Source organism: Gymnogyps californianus, chromosome 10 (assembly GCF_018139145.2).
Source record: "Gymnogyps californianus isolate 813 chromosome 10, ASM1813914v2, whole genome shotgun sequence".
Classification (NCBI taxonomy): domain Eukaryota; kingdom Metazoa; phylum Chordata; class Aves; order Accipitriformes; family Cathartidae; genus Gymnogyps; species Gymnogyps californianus.
The window spans coordinates 18,623,929-18,645,430 of record NC_059480.1 but is presented as its reverse complement, the minus strand read 5'-3'; the positions used below and the strand labels follow the sequence as shown (position 1 = coordinate 18,645,430).

General features: G+C 66.9%; 3 protein-coding genes across 3 annotated transcripts; all 3 read right to left on the bottom strand.

Annotated features, from left to right (window-relative positions):
* Positions 1–379: 379 nt before the first annotated feature.
* Positions 380–4,909, bottom strand: CHRNG (cholinergic receptor nicotinic gamma subunit). Its single transcript, XM_050902648.1, has 12 exons — positions 4,867–4,909; positions 4,320–4,459; positions 4,162–4,206; positions 3,839–3,948; positions 3,588–3,743; positions 3,207–3,304; positions 2,203–2,406; positions 1,810–1,924; positions 1,425–1,539; positions 867–1,071; positions 625–758; positions 380–549 (listed from the first exon to the last, which is right to left on the bottom strand). Exons 1-12 carry the CDS (start codon positions 4,907–4,909, stop codon positions 382–384), a joined length of 1,533 nt encoding a protein of 510 aa, XP_050758605.1. The 3' UTR covers positions 380–381.
* Positions 4,910–5,942: 1,033 nt separating this feature from the next.
* On the bottom strand, positions 5,943–9,996 carry CHRND (cholinergic receptor nicotinic delta subunit). The gene is made up of 12 exons (XM_050902558.1): positions 9,945–9,996; positions 9,089–9,234; positions 8,866–8,910; positions 8,656–8,765; positions 8,395–8,550; positions 8,059–8,174; positions 7,610–7,810; positions 7,162–7,273; positions 6,925–7,039; positions 6,501–6,702; positions 6,283–6,395; positions 5,943–6,197 (listed from the first exon to the last, which is right to left on the bottom strand). Exons 1-12 carry the CDS (start codon positions 9,994–9,996, stop codon positions 6,015–6,017), a joined length of 1,551 nt encoding a protein of 516 aa, XP_050758515.1. The 3' UTR covers positions 5,943–6,014.
* A 1,081-nt stretch (positions 9,997–11,077) lies between these two features.
* Positions 11,078–17,967, bottom strand: PRSS56 (serine protease 56). The gene is given in 19 exon segments (XM_050902793.1): positions 11,078–11,251; positions 11,380–11,486; positions 11,770–11,862; positions 11,986–12,136; positions 12,546–12,708; positions 12,981–13,044; positions 13,192–13,353; positions 13,461–13,649; positions 13,770–13,929; positions 14,066–14,208; positions 14,357–14,516; positions 14,600–14,708; positions 14,799–14,988; positions 15,347–15,400; positions 15,939–16,136; positions 16,799–16,834; positions 16,837–16,959; positions 17,818–17,874; positions 17,877–17,967. Coding segments are annotated over 19 exon segments (2,424 nt in total).
* Positions 17,968–21,502: the final 3,535 nt, after the last annotated feature.

Genomic DNA, 21,502 nt, shown 5'->3' with positions numbered 1-21,502 from the left:
ACCCTTGTGGAGTGCTGCGACAGGACTGTGTGGCTTAGAGGTCTGTGGCCAGCCTGCGTGGGTGGCACATCCAGCCTGTCCGAGAGGAGTAACTCCATCAGTGGGCATGCAGCAATGATGCCACGGAGGCTTGCAAGACTGCCGCAGGCTTTACTTCCACGTTCAGCACAGCATGGCCACCCCGTGTTCCCCCCTTTCCCATCACCACCACTGCTGGGGGGTTGCAGAGCCCCGCCATCCCCAGTCCTCCTCCAGCGCTGTGCTTGGCACCAGGAGCTGCTGTGCCCGCAGGGACCTCGGCCAGGCAGGCTGGTTTGGGGGTGCCCAGCTCCTGGCTCCAGTGGTCCCGGCAGCAGCAGGGCTGGCAGGCACCTGCGGGCATCACTGCGGCAGGTACTGCTTGGGGTCCCCAGGGAAGGGCAGGGTGGGCGCCTGGTTGAAGTGAGCCATGAGGAAGATGCCGACAGTGCCGCACACGAAGAGGGAGGCCATGATGAAGAAGCAGACACGGTCGATCACCCGTCCCACCAGGATCCACTCTTCGCTCTCCTGCATGAGGAGGGGGGTGAGGGCTGCCCCTGCTGCCCCCCACGTGGGTCCCTCTCCCCCCTGGCCCTGACTCACACTGCTGAATTCGTTCTGCTCCCGCATGGCGTTGGCGATGTGGTTGCAGGCATCCACGCAGGCGCGGATCTCAGGGCCTGCCTCCTCCAGGCTCTGGCAGAAGTCCTGGGCACTGCCGCTCTCCAGGCCACGTCCTACGGGCAGCAGAGCCGGCACAGCAGGCACCCGGCACAGTGAGTGCCCAGCCGCCTGGCACATCGCCCAGCCTCGCAGGGAGGTGCCGACCCCCCAGAGGCACTCACCAATCTTCTCCAGCACGGTTTTCATCAGCCCGTCCCTCTCCTTCTGCTTCTCAAAGAGCAGCTCAGTCCGGGCTTTCCAGAGCATGTACTCATCGGCTTTTACCATGAGCCCCAGGGAGCTGCGTCTCCGGGCAGCTCGCGGTGGCCCCGGCGTCTCCTCTGGCATGTGCATGCCCAGGTAGCGGGGCAGGAGGTGCAGGCACACCTGGGTACAGCGTCACCCACGGGGACCTGATCCCCCACACACCACCCAGGGCACCTAATGGGTGTGATTGGGTCCCCTTGCATCGCCTGGAGCATCCCTGTGGGGTACCCTTGTGCCACCGGGATGCTGGGTGTGTCGGCACCTGCTGCTCTCCAGTGTTTGGAGTGGCTTGGAGGGGTTTGGTGGCACAGTGTGGTCCCTTGGGGACTTATGGGGGGGGTCTCTCTTTGTGCCAGGACTTGCACTCAGATGAAGGTATGCCTGCCACACCACTCTGCGAGGGACATGGCCTCGGTCCCCAAATACCCACCCCATTCCCCATGTATAAGGGGTAGGGGGACGACAGCGGGTACCTGGCGCACTCTCTGGGACATGGAGTGAGTGTTGGGCGTTCTCAGTGAGACATTGAGGACGATGACAGCATTCACCACGATCACCACCGTCACCACCATGAGGAAGGTCAAGTACCTGGGGAGGGGGCATGGGGCCTCACATGGGGGCTGCTGCGTCACAAGCTATGGGCATGTAAGGTCCTTCTCAGTGCCCTCCTGGGCTGGAAACTGGGGACCAGCAGTGGGACACTGGCATGTGGTAGCCCTGTGCCAGCCCCACGTGGGCTGGGGGTTATTTCTGTGCCAGGGTCCTGTCCCTGGGCACTGGCTGCTGCACAGCACCCAGAGACCCCACTGGCACAGTGTGACAGCAGGGCTGGCACCCCCGTCCCTGTGCATCACTTACTTCCCGATAAGAGGCACAGCCTGAGAGGTCTCAGGCACCTTCTGGGCAATAAGGAAGAGGAAGACGGTCTGGGCCAGGAGGACGTTGATGGAGACTGTGCATTTCTGCCCACCCGCTGCCAAGGAGGGGGGAAGGCAGAGGTTGGCACGGGGCAGTGGTGTGGGCATTGCCCTCCTTTGGCAAAAAGCCCCCACCCCAAAGCTGAACTGGCCAAGTCCTGCCATGAGGCTTTCACCGTGGGATACCTGGAAATTCCCCCCACAGATCACAGGAGTGGGTGAGAGGTGGCACTGATGGTCCCCAAGCACAGAGGGGACAATGAGCCCTTCCTTGCCTGTCGCTGCCCCCCTTGCACATCCCTGTGCCCCCCGTGGGCACGGCATCAGCGCGTACCTTTGGCGGGCAGAAAATAGACCAGCACGGCCATGGCAGAGATGAGGACGCAGGGCACGATGATGTTGATGATGTAGAAGAGCGGCTTGCGCTGGATGATGAGGTAGAAGACAACCTGCTGGTACTGGATGTCATCTGGAGTGAAGTGCTCCGAATTGATGATCTTCCGAGCGGGGCGGTGCTTGATGGCCCACTCGCCGTTCTCTGCCGCGCAGTGGTGCCACGTGAGTCCCACCGCCCAGCCGGGGGCACTGGGGCTGCCAGCCTCCCGGCCCAGGATGGGAGGAAGGGGAGGGCTGGTGATGGATGTGGGCCCCATAGGGTACCCAGGCTGGACACGGTGTGGGGAAAGGTGCTAGAGCCACTGGGGAGGGAGGTGAGCACAGCGGAGTGTGCCAAGGTGCCCGGGCAAAATACCCCAAAAAGCTGTTGGAGGGGGCAGCTGGGCAGATATCGGGCACCTCAAGCCCCTTGGGGGCTCCCAGGGTGTTACGTGTGGGGCTAGGGTCCCCCCCATCTCCCTGCTCCCAGGGCGCCGCGGGGGGAAGCCGAGCGTGACGCTGGGTGACGGCGCGCTGTTTTCCCCCGCCGTCTGCGGGAGCAATAGATTTTTCCCAATCAAGATCGCAGCTCGGGCCGGTAATGAAAAAATAAATCTCGTTGCCCAAAAAGCATTTTGTTCCTTCAATATGCAATTAAAATGTGATGGAAAACGTCATCGTTTGGCCGTGACAGCTACGTTCCCAGCATCAATCAAGCTCCCAGGAGCGGTGCTCTCCGGGAGCGGCTGCCAGGCGGTGAGAGCCCCGAGCCGGGGGGGGTTAGAAAAACAAATCTCTCCCACACTCCCGCTTCCACTAATAACTTAAGTGCCCATGTAATGGCGGGAGCTGCTAATAGTCCCTGCAGCCCTGCTTTTGGCAGCCACCGGCGTAGCACCAGGCCTGTTGCGTGCCCCCCCGTGACAGGCTGCTCTTGTGCCACGGGGGCAGCCGTGGTGTTACCTGTGAAAGCCTCGGGGTCGATGGAGATCCACTCCACGGTCTGGCCTTCCTCCACCGTCAGCAGCAGGTTGATTTCATTGGCACTGTACGTCTGGGACCTGGGGAGGGACAAGGGGGTGGCACAGGCTGGCATGCAGCGGGCTGGATGGGCAAAGGATGACAGTGTGGCACCAGGTCACGCTGGCCACCTCCAGCTCTGCTTTGGGGTGCTTGGCTTGGCCAAGGTGCCTCCTGCCACCGATGGGGTGCCAGGGGACAGGTGGGTGGCACTTGTCTGCCCAGGGGCTCGTTGCCCCAGGGCAAAGGTGGACATCCCATGCTAATCCCTTGTGTCCCAAGAAGACCCGCTATGGTGCCCACGCGTGCCCAGCCGGTGCTCACTGGAAGACCATGGTGCAGTTCTGCCAGTCGAAGGGGAAATAGGTGACGTGGATGGCGCAGGCGCTGCGGTAGATGGCGGGGGGCAGCCAGTAGATGCTGCCGTCAGGGGACACCAGCACGTTGGTGTAGAGGGTGATTTCAAACGTCCCATCGATGCTGGGGGGGAAAGGGTGGGCTCAGCCCCAACTGTGCCCCGGGGGGCAGCTGCCACCCCCTGTGCGGGGGTATGTCCCCATTGCCCCATCACCTACTTGTTCTCCAGGACGATGTCGGGCAGCCAGACCATGGTGGAAGGCACCCTCAGCAGCTGGATGTTGTCGTATTCCTCAGGATCCCACCGCAGGCGATAATCAGACCATTGCTAGGGGAAGGGGAGCAAAGAGGGGGGGTCATGGTGCTCCCCGAGGCAGGGGAGCTTGTGAGCTGCCTGTCCCATGCTGCCCCCAAAATGGGCTCAGCTGGGGGCACCCACAAAAAGAGGGTGCAGGTTACGGTGCCAGCCCTCCATGGGGTGCCACCCTGAGATGCAAACGTGGCTCCTGGGGGGCTCCTGCCTGGAGGTGAGGGGTCTCACCATCTCGATCCAGACGTTGGTGGTGAGGGTCTCCTCCCGCTCGTTCTGGCAGGGAAGGAAGGGGGGAGATGGCGTTAGTGCCTTGCCTGCCTCTGCCCGCTGCCCCACGTGTGGGGGCAAATCCTGTCCCACTATGGGGACCGGGGGGGGTCTCTCACCAGGGAGATGAGGTTGGTGAGGGTGAGCTTGAGGGTGACGTCGATGATCTGGTCCCCGCGCAGGGCCGGGCGCAGGTGCCGGTTGTAGTTGGTCATGAGGTCCTGGAGCAGCTTCTCCTCCTGGTTCCTGCAGCCCACGCCTGGGGAAGGTACGTGCCATGGGGGCACCCCAGAGTGGGGACGGTGGGGCCACCGATGCCCCCCGGACCTGCCGGCATGGCGGGGGAGGAGCACGGGGTGTGCACAGGGAGGGGATGCCCACGCGTGTGTTACTGCAGGTGTGCACATGCGGCTGTGCATGCCTGACGGTGTGTATCAGCGTCCCAGCGTGCAAGCAGGGGGGTGTACGTCCCCCCCACATCCCCCAGCCCGCTTGCCCCAGGGACCTCTCCAGGGCAGGACGCGGGGACAGCAGGCTGCCAGCATGGGGACACCCTGGTGGGATGGTGCATGGAGCTGTACACCCACGGGTGACAAACCCCCAAGGGCAAAGGTGGGGGTGACCGGGTGCCCCCCCAGGCCTCCCCCCGGGGTGGGCACTCCTTACCTGCCAGGGCGCAGAGGGCGAGCAGAAGGCCATGGCAGCGCATGGCGGTGCTGCGGGGCGCAGGGGCTGGGGCTCCACTCGGCTGCCTGCGCGGCGGTGTTCTGGGCCTGGCGCCTGGTGGGACAGGACAGCTGTCCCCTGCCACCGTCAGCTGTTCCCAACAGCCACAGGGGCCGGGGAGGGACGGGTGACAACCCACGCCCCCCCGCCAGCGGGATGATGCCAGTTTGCTGGGAAGCTCCTCTGGCATTTTGTGCCAGGGGGGTCTGGGGGCAAAATGAGCTCCATGCCTCAGTTTCCCCATGTCCCTCACAGAGGGATGCATCTCCCTGCAGCAGAAACCCAGGTGCCCATGGGTTATGGAAAAGGGGTGCCCCCCTGCAAGCACCCCCAGCAGTGCCTTGTCCCCCCCATGGTGGCGGCTGCCCCCGGGGTGTAGGGTGGGGAAGGGTCAGGCAAGTCCCACCATGTCAGCCTGGGGAGTGATGCCTGCCTTGGGGGTCCAAATCCTGCCAGGCCCTGTGTAGGGGGGTTGGGGGGGTTCAGATTCCTGTCTCAGCGGAGAGGATGTGACAGCTGTCCTGGGCCACTGCTGGTGGGGGGATGTCAGCTGTGCCCCCTGAAACCGGAGCCCTGGTGTCCCGCTGCTGAGCCGAGGAAGGAGACACCCCTCTTGGCCCCCAGCTGGGCACTGCGGGATGGGGTGTGCTGGGGAGTACACTCGTGGGTCTGGCTGGGGGGTCATGGGGATGGGGGGTGATATGGACACTGATGAGCTCTCTGCCCACTGCGTGGTTCTGCAGGGGATGGTGCCATGCTGGGGGGTCTCTCCCCTTCCCCAGCCCATCCTGTCCTGAGTGCCCAGCCCAACGGGAGTAGCAGGGCTGGTACCACCACATCCCCTCTGGGAAACACCGCTTCCAGCCACAGCTGAGGACCACCGTGCTCAGGACACCCAACAGCATGCATTCCCTGGGCGGGCATCACCCTCCCTGGCACACACACAGCGGTCAAGTTGGGCACCGTGCCCAGAGGGGCACACCAAGAGCAGCCACCAGCTCAGCACCCCATGGTGAGAAGCACCCAGCTTTATTTTCCCAAACCAAGGCAGGTGAGGGGGGGCTGGCACATGGGACCCTCCCACCCCCCTAGATGAAGCGCTTGTTCTCCTCCCGATAGTCATAGGGGTCTCCGGCGAAGGGCAGCGGTGGTGGGTGGTTGTAGATGCCCATGAGGAAGATCCAGAGGGTGCCCACCACCAGCATGGGGGTGATGAGGAAGAGGCAGAGGCGGTCCAGGGTCCGGGCCACGTGGTTCCAGTTGTCCTTCTCCTGGGGAGGGAGCCGGGAGCTGGGCAGTGGGGGGTACAGTGGGCACAGGGAGGCCCCTCTGCCCCCCCGTACCCATGGCCCCCACCTCGTTGTAGCTGTTTTTCTCCCGCATGTGCTTGACGATGAAGTTGGCGCCATCAACGACAGGTTTTATGTGCTCGTAGAGCTGCTCCTCGCCCGCGTCCAGCGGCGCCAAACCTGGGAGCGAGGGGGGTGGTAAGATGGGCTCCGAAGGGCTGCCAGCCCTGGAGACCCCCACTCCGCCACCCTTCCCCGTGTCCCCGTGGAGGGGCCATGGCTCACGGGCAGGGGTGACGCGGCTGGCCAGCCCATGCCGCTCCGACTGCTTCTCGAACATGAGCTCGCTGCGGGACTTGACGCTGAAGTACTCCTCTGCCTTGGCGATGTAGCCGGCCGAGCTGCAGCGCCGAATGCATGGGGTGCCCGCCGGGCTCTCAGCCGGCTGTGACATGCCCAGCAGGCGGGGCAGGCTCTCCAGGAAGACCTGGGGCATGGGAGGGGGTGTCAGGTCCCTCGGCCACCTCCCTGGTGCAATGCCGCCTTGTCCCCACCTTCTGCCCCCAGTCTAGGTGTGCAACCCCTTGGAGCAGCACAGATGGGACACCCCAATGCAATGCCAGGGCTGTGCTGTCCCATGCCCTCCGTGGGACACAGTGCCACCCCTGTACCCACCAGTTCACCCACTCCAGCCCAGCACCCCGCTTACTTCTTTGACCCAGTCAGACATGATGTGGGTGCTGGGGGTGCGGAAATGGAAGTTGAGGACCACGACGCAGATCACCACCACGGCCGTCACCAGAAGCATAATAAAAAGCAGATACCTGTGGGGGCCATGGACCTGGAGCTGGCATTGCCACAGGGGCTGGGCACAGGCAGAGCTGCCCTCTCGCACTGCGGGGACCCTGCGATGTCCCCGCTGCACCCAGCGGTGGCCAGGACTCACTTGCCGATGAGAGGGATGGCGTGGGAGGTGGCAGGCAGGCGCTGGGAGATGAGCAGAAGGAAGACGGACTGGGCCAGGAGCACTGAGATCACGAGGGTCATCTTCTCACCACCTGGAGAGCAGGTGAGCTCAGGGCAAACTCTGCTCCAGGTCCCCCTCCCAGTGCCCCCAGTGCTGGGATTGCCCTCCCAGTGTCCCACTATACAGTGCCCCATATAGGGTTTTCTATTATGGAGCATCTATGGGCATCCTGTGCCCAAGTGTGCCCCTGCCAGGGTGCGTGGCTGGGATGATGGTGTCCTGCGTGGGGGTGTCCCAGTACCAGAATGTCCCCGTGCTGGGCATTGGGGTGTCCCCATGTCCCAGGACCTGGTGCAGATGTGGGACATGGAGGTGCCCCCATGGGGTGACCCCCGTGCCCAGTGCAGGTGCCGCAGGGCTCACTCACTGTCGGCGGGCAGGTAGAAGACAAGGATGGCCATGAAGGCGATGAGGATGCAGGGCGTGACAATGTTGATGACATAGAAGAGCGGCTTGCGCTTGATGATGAGGTAGAAGGTGATGTCCTGGTGCTCAGTGCTCTCGGGGGGGTTGTCAGGGTGGATGTTCTTGCGGGCCGGGCGGTGGATGATTTCCCATTCACCGTTCTCTGCCAGGGCACATGGGACAGCACATGGCACGGGGGACCCCCACCGTGCCCATCCTCAGCAGCCCCACCAGCACTGGTCTCCCCATCTTGGGTCTGGGTAGCTCCAAGTGTGGTGGGATGGGTGCCAGGGTGCCAAAGCCCTGGGTACTTGGGTGTCTCCATGGCAGGTGCCCCAATGCCAGGGTACCCCTGAGCCCCGGACAGGGTGTCCCACCGCCACAGGACATGGCAGAGAGCACAAGCGTTACCTGTGAAGCCTTCGGGGTCGATGATGATCCACTCCACCGGGTAAGACTTGCCCGTCTTTGGGTCACTGTCCGTCTTCAAGTGCATGCTGATCTCCAGGGCACTGTATGCCAGCGAGCTGGCCCGCAGCCGGGGTGGACAGGCCGTGAGGGGCTGTACCTGCTGCTTGGTACCCACCACCTACCCACCCTGACCTCCAGCATGATGGACTCGGGCCACTGAGTCACCTGCAAATCCCCACCTTGCTGCACCCAGCAGCAAGGGAAGGTGCTGGCAGCAGTGGGCACCACCCTGCTGCCCGCCCCTGCCCTACCCTGCCCCAGCCAGCCCCCCGGCACCTGAATTTGAGGGTGCAGTTCTGCCAGTCAAAGGGGAAGAAGTCAACGTTGATGGGACAGGCACTGCGGAAGATGGCGGGCGGCAGCCAGTAGACATAGCCCGTGTTGTAGATGAGGACGTTGCAGTAGTAGGCGATCTCGAAAAGCCCATCGTTGCTGTGCCAGAATAGAGCTGAGGTGATGGCAGGACCGGCAAGAGGCAGGGGCACACACTGGGCACAGCTCGGGGGGTCTGGGAGGGGAAACTGAGGCATGGCTCACTTGTTCTCCAGGACTATCTCAGGCAGCCACAGCATGTCTGGCGGCAGGCGGAGCACCTCGATGTCCCCAAACTCGGACTTGTTCCACTGCAGGCGGTAATCGGTCCAGCCCTGGAGGGGGGATCCCCAGGTCACCCCCTCACCATGCTGGGCCACCCTGTTGCCCGTGCCTCAGGGCACAACTGACACCGTGACGCCTGTCCCTACTCACGTGCTCGAGCCATAGGTTGGTGGTGAGCGTCTCATCCACCTCTTTCTGCAATGACAGTGTGGGGCAGTGAGATGCCAGGGCCGTGCCCAGCAGCCGTCCCCCCCCAACCCTCACCAGCCAGGGTTCAGGGCAGCGGCCTCAGGTCCTCCCCCACCCAGCCAGCCCTGGGGGTGAGGCATGGCTGGGGGGCACCCCACAGTGGGCACTGCCCTCTGGGGCTCACCAGCGAGATGAGGTTGGAGAGGGTGAGGGCCAGGTAGACGTCCACAACCTGGTCAGTGGAGATGACAGGGCGCACCTCCTTGTTGTAGCCCTTCTCCTCGAAGAGGTGGTGGATGAGCCGCTCCTCCTGGTTCACACAGAGCCCGCCTGGGGGTGTGGTGTCAGGCAAACTGGGGGGGCTGGGGGGGTTACTGGGCCCAGTGCCACCCCGCAGAGATGCTCAGCGAGGGCAGGGTGGTGTAAGGATGGAGGGGACAGGAGCAGGCCAGGACACTGCATGTCTGTGCTGCACAGGGGCATGGACATGGGACATGCAGGAATGATGGACATGCGGGGGCACATGGGCACACATGGGCATGGGACAAGGACGTGGGCATGGACACAGAGGTACGCAGAGATACAGACCCAGCACACACAGGGACACACAGACACGAGACACTTGGGTACAGATGCGGTGGCACTGTGCACGTAGATGGATGCACACACAGAGGCACACGTGGACACATGGACATGGACCTAGTATATGCAGGGACACGTGGTCATAGATGCAGTGTCACTGTGCACACAGACAGGGACACACAGTGACACACAGACACAGAGACACTGTGCACAGACAGACAGACAGACATACACACAGCCCAGGCAGGGACATGGCTCTGGGTGGCACAGCCAGGACAGAAGCGCAGGGGATGCTCAGTGATGGGACTCTGCCAGGCAATACCCAAAATGCAGCCCTGGGGACACTTGTGCCCAGCTTGGACCCTGCCACCATCACCCCCCACTGACCCCACTGAGGGGGCCCAGAACCCCCCAGCAACGGCACAACCCCGTGCCCAAGACCCCGGGACCCCGCTCACCCGACAGCACCAGCGCCCCGAGCAGGGCCAGCCGCCGCAGCAGGTCCCCCATGCGGTGCCTGCGGTGCCCTCGCACAGTGCCAGGCCCTGGCTGCCTCCCCGCCTGGCCTGGCCGAGCGGATGTCCGGCTGCCGGCCGGAGCGGGAGATGGATGGTGCCAGGTGCCGAGGGGGAAGGGTGCCGGCACCGGATACCCGCTCCCACCCCTCTCTTCCGGCACCCCCCGCGCCAGGAGAAGGGGAGATGGGCAGGCGCAGCTGGCCTCGCCGGCCCCACGGGTGTCAGCCCGTCACCCTGTGCCTGGGCACGCCAGCACGGGCATTGCTGGGCACGGGGAGGGACGGTCCCTTCCCCGCTGCTCAGCAGCCCCAGCGATGCTGCTTGGGGGCGGCAGGCTCCCCACGAGCAGGAGGGGTTGGTACCCACCGATGCCCAAGCACGGGGGTGGCACCACTGGCCCAGGGCATGCTTGGCCGCTGCACTGGCAGGAGGTTTCCTGTGGGTCCCCAATGGGGTGGCACCAAGGGTGGGCAACGGTGCTGTGCTATGGGTGCTGCAGTGGGCAGGAGGGGTGCCCGACCCCTGGGGAGGGGGCTGGGGAGTCTGTGCCGGGCTGGGCACAGCACCGATGCCAGGGGCAGAAACTGGGGGCTGGGGACATCACTTTGGGGTACAGGGGAATGGGAAGGGGGATGCAACGGGATGTCATATCCCCCATGGAAAGTCCCCCCACCGGCATCCGCCTCGCCGGCACCACATGGCATAGCACTTCCTTCACACTCACCAGCTACCGGAAAATAGAGCCCTTCTTTATTGAAAAATAAACCTTTCTCTGTACAAATAAATAACAGCCCGAGTGCCTCTAGGGAAAATGGGGTGGGGATGGGCTTGCCAAGGTGAGGGTCCCAGGGGAGAGGAGGGCTGTGATCCCCGGCTGAGATGCTTCAGGTGCCCCCGGCGCCCCATTGCCCTGGGGAGGGCAGCCAGTGCTGGTGGGAAGAGGGAAACTGAGGCACAATGGGGGACAAAAGGGTGGAAGAGCCTGAGCCAGGGAAGGGACTGTGTTTGAAGGACATGAGAGACCCCTGCCCCAGCACCCCGTCCCCGTGCTGGCATGGTGTCCCAGGGCACCATTAGGTTTTCAGCGCCTCGAGCGCCAGAGCGACAAGGCCAGGCATGCTGCGGGCCAGCGAGTCACTGTCCAGCCCCACGAGGCCAGTGAAGGCCGTGGGGCGGCCCCCCACCATGGCCCGCACCTGGGCCCGGTACAGCCCCTTGGCGTTTTTGGAGCCCAAGTCCACCAGGATCTGCAGGGAGATGACAACACCACTAGTCCCAGGGGAGCCAGGGACGCAGCGGGACAATGATGGGCTGGGTGGTGGCACCACCTGGCTGCCAGGGTGGGGGGCTCGGAGTAGCTGGATGAGGCACTCACCTCCTGGAAGGTCATGGCCAGGTCCGGCTCGGGCACCCGCAGCACCCAGGCGTACAGCTCCCGCACTGCACCCACCCGCACTGCCGACTCGTTGAGGCCAGGGCAAGCTGCAACCCCAGGGACCCGCAGGAGAGAGATGGAGGGGGGACATCAGGGGTGCGGTGAGGGGCACCATGCTGCTGCCTGCCCCGGGGAGGAGCACCCATGCTCTGGGGACACTGGGGGAGCAGGGGCAGAGGGTCCCTGTGGAGGGGTGTATGGCTGAGGGCTGTCCCACTGACATGGGACAACCAGCCCTGGGACCGGGGTGTGAAGCCAAGGCCGGGCTTGCCGCCACCCCCATGGTGGCACATGGCATCCCGCAGTGGCCGGGGGCTGCAGGGCGCTTACCTCTGCCTGTGCCCGCCTCTTCCTCCTCCTCTTCCTCCACCCCCGGCAGCTCGGTGGGCACCAGCTCACGTTTCTCCCTCGGCACGGACCCTGCCACCGAGAGAGGTGTGAAAGCCCTGGTGGGGACACGGCCAGTGGGCACTGCCCGGGCATGGAGCCGGCCGGCGGATGGACACCCCGCTGCCCCGTCGGCCCCAGCCCCCCCAGGCTCCCAAGGCTCACGGCTCGGTGTGGGGGTCCCCGCCAGCTCTCCAGGTGCCTGTCGCGGCTCTGTGGCTTCAAGAGGGGTGCCGAGGTCCAGCTCTGCCCGCAGCTGGGCAAGGAAGGCTCGTCCTTGTCCCACCAGCTCCTCCACCACCTCCTCGCCCTGCTGAAGCAAAGGGGGGACAGGGTGGGCAGTGGGGCACCCACAGGGCACCCGTGGGCATGGCCAGGTGCACAGTGGCAGAGCGCAGGGCATGGCTGGGCTGGTGTCGGATGGGGCACTGGGAACACGTGACATCTTTATGGCTGTGTTGGGTCAGATCCTAAGCTGCGGGGTCAGACCCATGGCTGGCACTGCACTGGTTGGACTGGGAGCACTGGTTTCAGCTGGGGAGGGTGAGATTCTCCCTCTGTGGTGGCAGAGTGGGAGATGCCACCTCTGTGGCTGCACAGGGGACGATGGGCCCAAGGGATGTCAGGAGGGGACACAGGGGGACTGCTGGGCTTTCATCCCTGGTGGCACTGTCACCAGAGGGGCAGGGGCTCCCCCCAGCCCGTCCCTCCCCAAATACCTGCAAGAAGAGCCACGTCTCCCTGGGGAGCTGCCCCCTGTCCGGGGTGGGTGCCGGGGGGCCGCTCCCCTCCATGGCCCTCAGCGCCTCCACCCAGTCCTGCAGCCGGGGCCCCACGGCCCTGAAGAGCCCTGCGAAGGGGGGCGGCTGCCCGGCCCCCCGCCTGCAAGCACAGCGGGGTGAGCTCAGGCAGGCGCCCGGTGGCACCCATCCCTGGGCAGTGCCGCCCCCCCGTTCTGCGCACCCCTGGTGGGACCTGGGTGGCCCTGGGCACCCCGGGGGGCCGTGTCCACCTCCCTCCAGGTGTGCCCTGGTTGCGGGAAGAGCAGGACCCCAATGCTTTCGGCTGTCCCCAAAAAAGCCATGTCAATGCCCACAGGCATCTTGCCCCCAAACCCTTTAGCCCCCCGTGCCCCATGGCCCACCATGCCCTACCTGGTGGGGGGTCTCCAGGGTCCCTCTGCTGGAGGGCTGGGCTGGCCCCCTGCCACAGCTGGGCCTGTGAGGACAAGAAGGGGACAGGAGGGACAAGGGGTAGGGGAGCCCCACGGAGGTGCCAGGGCAGGCTGCTGGTGCCCCAGCCACTGGCATAGGGGGGACTGATGGGACCCCAAGTGGGCACAGGGTGGCCCAGCCGGGAGGGTACCTGGGGCATCCCTGCGGATACGGGGGGGGAAAAGATGCCCATAGATCTTGCCCAGGAGCTGGGGCAGGGCGCGGGTGAGGAAGGAGAAGTCGAACTGGTTTCGGATGAAGTCCCCAGCCCGGCGCAGGAGATCCACCAAGGTCTGAGCATAGGAGTGCAGCTCTGCGGGTGCAGCGGGAGAGCCATGGGCCCGGCACCGCACCGGACCCACACCACCAGAAATGGGGTCCCTCCCTGTGCCCTCGCCCCGGCATGACCCTCTGGCTCACCGCATCGTCTCGTCCTGGTGCGGCAGGTCTCCTCGGCCAGGTGGACACAGGCGGCCCGGCCCTGGGGGGCCCGGCAGGACCCAGCGTAGAAGGCGCAGAGGCGGGCGCGCTCGGGCAGCTGCTGCTCGGGGGGCAGCTGGGCCAGCGCCAGCAGGTCAAAGCAGCTCGGTTCCCGGCTGCCGGGGGCAGCTGCGAGGGCACCGGGGCTGCCATGAGGTGCTGAGCCCCATCCTGGGACAATGTATCCCTGCAGCATCCCGGGCACCCAGAGCCACCTCCGTCCCCCCCAGCACGGCCGGTGGCACTCACAGTCCATCTGGAGGCTGAGCCAGTCCACGAAGGCAGTGACGCGGGTGTAGACACCCGGTTTGCCTCGCTCACCGCAGCCGTCGCCCCATGAGGTGATGCCATAGAGGACGAAGCGGTGCGAGGAGGGGTCCTGGCATGCCAGTGGGCCCCCCGAGTCACCCTGGGGGGGATGCCTACACGTCAGTCTGAGGTGGGACCCCGACCTCACTGCCGGGCTGCAGTGCATGCCCAGCACCACGTGCCACGAGAGATTTTTGAGTTTTGGGGTCTGGCAGCCCCCCAGCCCTGGGCATTACCTGGCAGGAGTCGATGCCCCCGGACAAGTACCCGGCACAGAACATGGTGCTGGTGAGCAGGTCCCTGCCCAGGGCGCCCCGGCATGTCTCCTGGCTGAGCAGGGGCACCCGCGCCTCCATCACCACGTCGGCCACCGGCCCCTCTGCAGGGCAAGGCATCCGTTATAGGGTCCCCCATGCCCGGGCACCCCCCTCTCTTTTGCACCCCCCTTGGTGCATTGGCACGGGACACTGGAGAGGGCACCGAGGGGGATGCTCCATAGATCCCACGGGTGTTGAGGTGGCACCTACCTTCGTAGAGGGAGCCCCAGCCCGCAATGTAGCAGGTAGTGCCGGGGCTGGGCTCCGTGGGGCCGCTGGGAAGGCACACGGGGCTGACGGTGGGCGACGGGGCCAGCGGCACTGCCAGCTCCAGCAGCGCCAGGTCCCCGTGAAATGTCTTGGGGTTAAACTGGAAGGAGATGTGGGGGGGTGTCAGTGGGGGGCCCTGGGGCATGCACAGGGAGGTCAGGGGGGGTGCCCACCTCCACTGACCTTGGGGTGAGGCAGGATGCGCCGGACGGGCACTGCCTGCTTGCCTGTGCCCGGCTTGCCCAGCTCATGGTCGCCCACCACCACCGTCCACGCCAGCTCGTTCCGGTTCCTGGCAGGTTGGGGGCAGCTAGTTACAGGGGTGACAGGGGTGCCACCCCATGCCCCCCTTTGCAGGGACATCACCCCTACATTGCCATACCCAGCAAAGCAGTGGGCCGCGGTGAGGACCCAGGAGTGCCCCACCAGCACCCCTCCGCACACCAGCTCCCCATGGAGCCGCACCGACACCAGCCAGGGCCAGGCCCCCCGCGGGGCCACGCTGCCGCCCATGATCCGTCCTCGGAGGGCCGTGGCGTTCGCTTGGGGGCCCCCACGGTACCCGCAGCTCCCTGGGGGACAAAGCCGGGGTGAGGGGGGGGGGGGTCCCGCAGCCCCGCTGCCAGGACACCCCCTATCCCGGGTGGACATGGGGTGGACGGGTACGGCAGTGCCGGGATGGCCGTGGCGGGTGGAGGGGGTGGCAGGCAACCCCCGGGGGGGTCAGGCCGCACCGGGCGCGCTGTCAAGCTTCATTGTGCTCACAGAGGCAAGCGGGCGGCGGGCCGGGGGCACCCTGCGGCCCGGCAGCTGCCGACGCTAACCTCTGCCCCCGGCCCAGCAGGCAGCCGGGGGCTGGGGGCGCCCGCCAGCGTGGGGGGGGGGGGGGGGGTGGGGGGGGGTGGGCACTTCAGGGCCGCCCTGGCTCACCTGGCATCGCCGCCTCCGCTGGCACATCGGGACCCAGGGCTGCAGCTGCCATCCCTGCAGGGACAGGCTGTCATGGCATGTGAGGGCACTCCCCCCGATGTCACCACCATGTCCCTACTGTCTCCAATTCCCCCCGGCTCCTCTCAGTGCCCCCCAGATCCCCATCATCCTGAACGAGGACCTCTGTCCCACTCCAAGTGTCCTTGTCACCCCCAATGCCTCAGTGTCCCCAGTCTCTCCGTCACCCCTCTTGCCCTGTTCCCCCACGCTCCCCTCTCCCATCCCAGATTCTCCATCACCCCTTAACGCCCCGTCCCCCCCCAATCTGCTCCATCGGTCCCAATGCCTCCACCCTCCAAATCTCCACAGCCCACCCCAGATCCCTCAATCTCCCATCCCACCAGAGATACCCCATCACCCTACCGTACCCCCACCTCCCCGGTCTCCCCACCCCACCTCAGCATCCCCTGCCACCCCCAATGCCCCATATCCCCTCCAGGCAATCCCGGGCATCCCTTGGTGATGCCCCGTTTGTTATTGTAGGGTCTCCCCGCTCTAGGAGGAGCCAGGGGCGATGCGGGTGCCCACTCACGGCACTCCTGGAGGCGGTGGCGGCAGAGCTGGGCGCTGAGCGGGGCGCAGGCGTGCTGGGCCCCCTCGGGTGGGCACAGGTGCTGGTAGGGGGCACAGGCCTGGCTCAGTGCCCAGTTGCGCTGGGGCAGCTCGGGCAGCGCCTGGGCATCCAGCAGGGCCTGGCAGCTGGGGGGCATGGTGGGGGGCACAGCCGGCGCTGCAAGGACAGCAGGGCTGTGGGCATCCCCATGTCCTCCCTTGCCCACCTTTGCCCAGGCCACCCCGGGATCCGCTTTGGGGTGGGTGGGAAGGGGGCATGATGGGGCTGCGGTGCTGGCATGTTTTGGTAGGGTCTCCTGGGTGCTCGGATATGTTTTGGGGGGGATCTCTGGGAAGGAGACAAGGGATTGAGCAATGTTTTGGGTAGGGCTCCAGGCGATGAGTAGGATCTAGAGAGGATGGGGAACTGCTCTAGGTGATTTGGGTAGGATCTAGAGAGGATGGGGAACTGCTTGGGTAGGATCTCTGGGTGGTGTTTTGGTAGGGTCTCTAGCAGTTAGGGATATGTTTTGGGAGTCTGGGCGCTGTTTTGGTAAAGCCTATAGGGTAAAGCCTATAGGGGAGAGGGTACTGTTTGGGTAGGGTTTTGGGGTGTCATTTTGCTAGGGTTTCTAGGGGATGGGGTGGTGCTTTGGTAGGGTCCCAAAGCAATATTTGGGTAGGGTCTCCAGGCATGGGTCCGTGTTTGGGTAGGGTCTCCTGGGCATGGGGTGGTATTTGGATAGGGACCCTGGGCAGCGTTTGAGTGGGGACCCTGGGCTCTGTTTGGGTAGGGTCTCCTGGGATGGGGGCCATGGGGGCTGGGGAACCGTGACTCACGTGGGCAGTGGTGGGTGAGGTTGGCGCAGGGGGGAAGAGGCAGGGGGCACAGAGCCCGCAGGCGCCCCGCTGCTGCTGCTGCTCAGCCAGCGCCCGCTCCAGTGCCAGCAGCGCACTCCTCAGTGCCGCCTCCAGCACCAGCGTCCCCCGGCTCGACAGTGCTGCCGGACACACGCAGGGCGCTCAGACCCCCAGTGCCCCCACTACTGCCCCCCCCCCCCCAGCCACGGGGTGCCCCAGCCCACCTGGTGCCCATGCCCCGATATCTCCATGGTGGGGAGTCAGGCTGGGCACGACTTGTCACCTATTGGCATTGCCTAGGGTGACAGGCATGACTGTCACCTCCCTGGTGGGGTTGGCACATGGGCACATGGTGTGGGGAGGGTGTTTGCCCAGGCCTGTCTGTGCCTGCTGCACGTGGAGACCCTGTGAACACACGTGTGCAAACATAGGCACGGAGCCGGGTGTGAGCCTGGGCAGGTGTGCCCCCGTGTGCCCATGTGTGTCCATGTGCATGCACCTCTGTGCACACCTGTGCCCACACCCTGGGTGCTCACCTGCATGTGCCAGGGTCTGCGTGCCTGTGTCTGCATGTCCCTGCATGTGCCCACGTGTGTGCATTCCTGTGCATGCCCTGTATGTGCATCCCCACGTGTGCCCGTACCTGTGCCCACCTGTACCCACCCACAGCTGCCCTCCTGCTGGCCATGCCCTGGCAGAGGGTCCCCCGGGGCTGGCACAGGTACCTGGGGCAGGAGGGAGAGCTGGCGGCCGCAGGACATGAACCACACCGCTCCCTGCAACCCCTGTGTCCCCTAGTGCCGCGGGCAGCACTTGCCACTCAGTCCAGGCAGCGTGGGCACGCCCTGGAGGCTGGGGGGCTTTGCCAGTGACCCAGGCATCCTGCTTGTGCTTCCCCCCCTTCCTGAGAGTGCACCCAGGAGTCCCGGCTCCTACAGCCGCCCCATCTGCAGCCAGATCCTCCCACAAAGATGCCCCCGTCCCCATGCCCCACTGACCTTGCAAGACACCGGCCGGCATGGGGTAGAGCCCCTGGCCCACGGGGGCCCCCCCGCCAGCTGCAGCAGCGGCAGCAGCAGCAGCAGCACAGGGGGGACCAGGCAGACCCCGAGGAGAGCACCCCACATCCTCTTCCCTCCTCGCTCCATCCTCGGGCGGGCAAAAGGGGGCAGGAGGGGGGAGCCCCCGAAATGTCCGAGGCGGGAGAGGAGGGATGGATATATACGGTGCCCCCCGGGCGGTGGGAGGAGAGAGGGGCCGGGGGAGCACAAACAGGCGAGTTCATTAATGTCGCGCCAAGATGCCAGCTCGGGCGGGGGGCGCGGGGGGGGGGCGCAGCCGGGGCCTCAATGCCGCCTTTGTTCGACGGGGCCTCCGGGCGGGCAGCATCAGACGGGCGCTGAGCTCCGGCGCTGCCCGCGGCCCTTGATCATTTTCACGCCAAGCCCCGGCCGCGCCACCGTCCCTCCTGCGGGCCCCGGGCGGGGGGCGCGGGGGGGGCGGGGGGGACGGGGACGACGACAGCGGGCGGGTGGGAACGCACCGGCGGCTGCGGGGCGCGGGGGGCCCGGGCCGGGCGTGGGAGACCTGCCGGGGGCTTCAAAGGCGGGCAGCGGGCCGGGAGCGGCCGGGCGGACATTGCGGGGGGGGGGAGTGGCGGGGGTCTGGGGGAGCATGGGGCGGAGGAGGGGGGGTCCCTCTCTCTGTGCCAGCCCAACCCTGGCTGAACGGGCCGCCCCGTGCAGGGGCACTGCACCCCCCGTGCTGAGCACCGGCTGCCCCCGGGGACCCCCCCACCCGGTGCCCCCCCAGCACCCCCTGTCCACACTAAGGCCGTCCCTCGCCTGAGGTGCAGGACGGGGGGGGGGGGAAGCGCCCCGGAGGGATGCCGGGGGGGGCAGGTGGGGCCGGGACACCGGTTGCCTTTCTTGCTGTTCAGCAGCAGCAGGCAGCGAGCGGGCAGCGTGCCCGGGTTTGGGGGGCAGCTTTGGCCCCAGGGATGGGGGGGCTACACTCGCCCGCCCAGCCGGAGAGGGTCCCCCCCCCCGTGCCTGCAGCTCGGCTTGTCGTTGGCCTCACACTTTTGGGGTGCCCACGTCGCCCTCCTGCTCGCAGTAGCCACTCTGCTGTGCCCATGGGCCCGACCTCAGCTCCTTTGGCGGGGCAGGGTGCGGCCACATCCCCATCACTTCTTTGGGGTGCGGCGGGTACCCGTGCCCCCATCTCCATCCCTGTTAGGGAGCAGGGGTGGGTCCCCGTGTCCAGACCTCTGTCCTTGTTAGGGGCAGGGGCTGCCCGTGTCCCCACATCCATTGGGGGACAGGGGGTGCCCAGGCGCCCGTCTCTCTCCTCCTCGAGGGGTGCCCACGCCCCCCCCCGTCTCCATTAGGTGCAGGAGGTGCCCGTGTCCCCATCCCCATTTAGGGGCCGGAGGGGTGCCCGTGCCGCCACCCCCGTCCCCATTAGGGGCAGGGGCGCCTCCGTGCCCGCAGCCCCGGCCGTGCCGCGCTCCCCCTCGGCCCCCCCCGGCCCCGATGGTGCCAGCGGGGCGCGGACAATGCCGCTTCAGTGGCACATCAAAGGCGCGGAGCTGCCCGCGGCTGGCACGGCGACAGGCCCGCCGCAGATGAAAGCCCCGGCCCCGCCGGGCTCCCACCTCGGCCGCGGGGACACCGCGGGGGGACGCTGCGCCTCCGCCCCACGGGGGACAGCGGGGACGGGTGGTGGGGGGAGAGCGGCATCGCACTCCGGGGAGCGGTCCCGCGCTCCGCCCCGGTGTCCCCGCATGGATCCCCCCACTCGTGACACGGCCTCGCGCCGTGGGGGTCAACCGCTCGGCTGACCGCAGCCGGCGCCCACGCGGGTACTCAAGGCCGGCGTGGGGTTCGCCCCCGGCCCCACCGTGCCCCCCCTCCCGGCCCCGGTGCCGGTGCCAACCCCATTAACCTAATTGGCGAGGCGCTCGGCCGCCCCGGGCGGCGGCGGCGGCAGTGGGACCCCGGGGCCCGGGCAGATCCCAGCCCCGGCGGCGGGGAGGGAGCGAGGGACGGAGGGAGGGCGGGCGGCCGCCCCCGGGGGCCCCGATTGTCCGGTAATTGGCGCGGGCAGCGGAGCCCGGCCGGGACCGGCGGGGGGCGCAGGGAGCGGGCATGGGGGGGCGGGGCAGTACCGAGGTCCGTGGGGGTGCCCGGGGCGCGGGGGCGGCTTGGGGGTGCCGGGGTCGGGATGCTGGCCGCTGGGGGTCGGGGGCAGGGGGCGTGTGGCGATGCAGGGGCGCGGGGGCCGGTTTTGGGGTGCCGGGAGGAATGGGGCGAGTTCGAGAGGGGGGTGGTGTCAGTGCCGGGTACCAGGAGTGGGGAGACCCCGCGAGGGCCGGGGCTTGGGGGATTCGGGGTGTGGGGTGCCGCTGGGGCTGGGGGGGTCACTATGGGGGTGTTGGGGTGGGAGACCTCTGGGGCTGGGGGAAGCGGCGGGAGGGGCCACGATGGGTGTACATTTGGGGCCGGAGGCCGTGATAAGGGTGGGGGGCTGTGGGCAGGGCAACAAAGGGGCGGAGCCAACAAGGGGGCGGGGCTAACCAGCAAGATGGGGCGGGACCTATATGATTGGGCTGGCCCAGGGCGGGGCCTACCCAAGGATAGGGGCGTGGCCTATCCGGCGGGGCGGATCCGGGGGCGTGGCATATCCGCCGGTTCGTGGGCGTGGTCAGCTGGGAAGGGCGGGGCTGTGGGCGGGGCACGGCGGGTCGGGCCCGGGTCGGCGGGCGGGGCCGGCGGGGGCGGGGGCCGGGGCCGGGGCCGGGACCGGGCGCGGTTTGGGGGCGGCGGGCGCCGGGGCTGTGCCGGGCCATGGCGAGCTCGGAGCGGAGCGCGCTGCTCACGTACCGCCTGTGCGGCGGCTCGGCCGAGGAGGAGCGGGGTCGGGAGCGCGGCCGGGCCGCCGCCGTCGCCGCCGCCGCCCCCCGCAAGCTGCCCACCTTCCTGGGCGTCGTGGTGCCCACGCTGCTCTCCATGTTCAGCGTCGTCCTCTTCCTGCGCCTCGGTGAGTGCCGCCGCCCCCCGGGGCGCCCCCGCCACCCCCTCCCGGCCGCGGCCAGGGCCCCCGAGACTCACCAGCCCTGCCTGGTACCCCCAGTCCAAGCCCCGTGTCATCCTGGGGCCCTGCATCCTCCCGAGGCCCCCCGTGTCCAGAGCTCCCCGTGTCCAGGGGCCCTGTGCTCACCCCGAGCCCCCCAGTCTGGAGCCCCGATGTCCTCCCTTTGCCCTCCTGGTGCTCCCCCACAGCCTCCCAGTCTGACATCCCAATGCTAAAACCAAGCTCCCCCAGTCTGGGTCCCCAGTGTCCTCCCAGTGCCCTCTCCTGAGCCTCCCTCTCTGGAGTCCCAGTGCTCCCCTCAGTGCTTCCAGTCTGGGGCCTCAGTGCCCTCTCCCGAGCCCCCCAGTCTGGAGTCCCAGTGCTCTCTCGTTGTGCTCTCAGTTCTCCCCCAGGCTGGGGTCCCAGTGCTATGTGTCCCCTCCTGACCCCTCCAGTCTGGGGCTTGGGCCCCCAGGGCTCCAGCTGTACCCACAGGATGGGAACCTAGTTAGGAACCTCAGTGCCCCCAGTAAGGGACCCCAGTCTGAAGCCCTAATGTCCCTGGGGCAGGACTCCTGTGCCTTCCCAGTGCCTTCTCTAAACGATTAC

Excerpts from the sequence above, each read along its gene's own strand:
- CHRNG (XM_050902648.1), bottom strand. The coding sequence starts at position 4,909 with ATGCGCTGCCATGGCCTTCTGCTCGCCCTCTGCGCCCTGGCAG. Across the intron at positions 3,949-4,161 it reads CCAACGTCTGGATCGAGATG|CAATGGTCTGATTATCGCCT; the intron begins GTGAGACCCCTC and ends CCCTTCCCCTAG. Across the intron at positions 1,925-2,202 it reads CTATTTTCTGCCCGCCAAAG|CGGGTGGGCAGAAATGCACA; the intron begins GTACGCGCTGAT and ends CCTCCTTGGCAG.
- CHRND (XM_050902558.1), bottom strand. The coding sequence starts at position 9,996 with ATGGGGGACCTGCTGCGGCGGCTGGCCCTGCTCGGGGCGCTGGTGCTG. Across the intron at positions 8,766-8,865 it reads CCAACCTATGGCTCGAGCAC|GGCTGGACCGATTACCGCCT; the intron begins GTGAGTAGGGAC and ends TCCCCCCTCCAG. Across the intron at positions 8,551-8,655 it reads GAGATAGTCCTGGAGAACAA|CAACGATGGGCTTTTCGAGA; the intron begins GTGAGCCATGCC and ends ATTCTGGCACAG.